The sequence below is a fragment of the Penaeus vannamei genome, chromosome 36 (genome assembly GCF_042767895.1).
Source record: "Penaeus vannamei isolate JL-2024 chromosome 36, ASM4276789v1, whole genome shotgun sequence".
NCBI classification, from domain to species: domain Eukaryota; kingdom Metazoa; phylum Arthropoda; class Malacostraca; order Decapoda; family Penaeidae; genus Penaeus; species Penaeus vannamei.
Genome location: NC_091584.1, coordinates 6649191 through 6651690, shown reverse-complemented (window position 1 = coordinate 6651690; position 2500 = coordinate 6649191). Strand labels below are relative to the sequence as shown.

The window sequence follows — 2500 nt, the reverse complement described above, 5'->3', positions numbered from 1 at the left end:
GCGGCCGCGCCTCCGCCGGGTGCACCAGCAGAAGACGTGGCGGTTGAAGTACTTGCGGAAGGTCCCGCTGACGAAGTACAGGGCGATGGGGTTGATGCAGGAGTTGATGAAGGACAGGCAGAAGCCGACGATGCGGAAGGAGTGCCAGTAGATGTTGTAGTTCATGCTGGAGTTCTCGCCGAAGTGCCACCACATGATGAAGATGTTGATGGGCAGGAAGCAGATGGCGAAGATGGTGACGAAGGCCAGCACCATCTTGGCCACCTTCCTGCGGGCCTGCACCTGGCGCTGCTGGCCCGCCGCCTCGCCGGGCAGGTGCTGCGCCGACACCAGCAGGTGGCGGGCCATGAGCACGTAGAAGGTGGCGATGAGCACCAGTGGGAGCAGGTAGTACACGATGAACTTGACGAGCGTGTGGATCTTCGGGTACAGGTCGCCCAGGAACGGCGGGAAGGGCGTGCAGATGTGGTACTTCTCCCCCGTGGGCGTGAACTTGTCGGGCACGTGCGAGAAGAGGGCGGCAGGGAGCGCCAGGATGGCCGAGAACACCCAGATGCCGACGGCGACGATGATCGTGACGCGGCCGGCGGTGTCGGACACGTGGTGGCTGACGGGGCGCACGATGGCCATGTAGCGGTCGGCGCTGAGGGCCGTCAGCGTGAACACCGTGATGCCCAGACTCAGGTCCTTGACGAACTCGGAGGCGCGGCAGACCGTCTCGCCGAACGGGTACGAGGACACCGTGTACACGATCGAGATGAAGGGCACCGTCAGCAGCACCATCAGGAGGTCGCCGGCCGCCAGGGACACCAGGTGCGTGTTGGGCGTGCTCCTGCAACGGGAGGGGCGGGTTAGAGGGGGCTGGCCGGAGGGCGGGGATATTGATGATGGTAGTAATCAGAACAATATTGAAATGAATGTGTTGATAATGATAATGGTAAGGAGAACAATGATGATAATAATAATGATAATGATGCTGATAGTGATGCTACTACTACTAATAATAATAATGATGATATTATTGATAATAACATTAACAATGATAATGATGATACTAATGATAATTAAGGTAATAATGATCATAATCATAATGATAATAATCAGAATGATAATGATAATAATAATAACAATGTTAATATAATGTGTGTGTGAGTGTGTATGTATGGTGTGTGTGTGTGTGTGAGAGAGAGAGAGAGAGTGCGTGTAGGTTCCAATGTGTGTGTGTGAGAGAGAGAGAGAGAGAGAGAGTGTCTTCCAGAGTGTGTATGTGTGTGTGTGTCTTCCAGAGTGTGTGTTTGTGTGTGTGTTCCAATGTGTGTGTGTGTGTGTTTGTCTTCCAGTGTGTGTTTGTGTATGTTCTAGTGTGTGCATGTGTGTCTTCCAGAGTGTGTGTTTGTGTCTTCCAAAGTGTGTGCGTGTGTAAGGCTGTGGATGTACCAGCGTGTGCCAGAGCGTCCCTCCAAGCATCCCCGTGCACGAGGCGCCTTCCATTCCGAGGCTCTCTTATCCCAGGGTTAAAAACACGTCGCAACGAAGAGGAGGTTAACTCGGAGAATCAAGTTAAGGCGCATAAAAGGCAGCGCATTAGCCGGGTTCCTCAGCCTGCTCGCCGGAGTGGCTTATTAGCTTCACAGAGGTGTGCGCGTGGATGTGCATGTGCGTGGGGTGTGGGTCTACACGCGCGCACATACGTACACGTACACATGTACATATAAAAGCACGCACACACATATACACGTGCACATATACACACACACATACACGTGCACATATACACACACACATACACGTGCACATATACACACACACATACACGTGCACATATACACACACACATACACGTGCACATATACATACACACACACATAGGCATATTTATTACATACCTTGTGTATCATATACGTTAGATTTGAATGTATGAATATACAATAGAGACATACAGGCAGTCTTTATAATGGATGTAGAAAGAAAAAAAGTGAAAAAAATATTGAGAAATTCACGTGTGCGTGTTTCTGTGTGTGCATATATGCATAATTTTGCATACATCCCTTTCGTGCACGCATGCGGTACTTCCCCGACCCTCCCGTTCGTGGAATGAGTTTACTGCGGCAAAACTAATAGAGTGAGAGAGTCTCGAAGGACTTAGAGCTGGATTCTGTTCGGCACAGTGGATTTTTTTTTTATATCTGTTTTTCGGGGCTTTTTTTTTTTTTTTTTGTTAGGTTATCTGTCTGTGCTCCGTCTCTTCTATCTTTGTATACTCTGTCTGTCTATCTCTCTCACTCTCTCTCTCTCTCTTTTTCTCTGTCTCTCTCTCTCTCTATCTCTCTCTCTCTCTCTCTCTCTCTGTCTCTCTCTCTCTCTCTTTCTCTCTCTCTCTCTCTCTCTCTGTGAACGTCCATACATGAAACCTGGATATGAAATAGCTACAAACGGGTTCCAACGAAATGTTCTTTTCTTCATTTTCTTTTTCCGGACAATTAGAATGTAAAGAAATAAT

The 2500-nt window shown here is 49.1% G+C and overlaps 1 protein-coding gene across 2 annotated transcripts in view; it reads right to left on the bottom strand.

Moving 5' to 3' along the window:
- Window positions 1-2500, bottom strand: part of LOC113828460 (neuropeptide CCHamide-1 receptor) — a 111227-nt gene that overhangs the window by 1609 nt on the left and 107118 nt on the right. For both annotated transcript variants that reach the window (XM_070114556.1, XM_070114555.1), the window contains one exon: window positions 1-832. This exon is cut by the window's left edge and continues 1609 nt beyond it. In XM_070114556.1, coding sequence (XP_069970657.1) covers window positions 1-832 — 832 coding nt within the window. The remainder of the gene's footprint in view (window positions 833-2500) is intronic.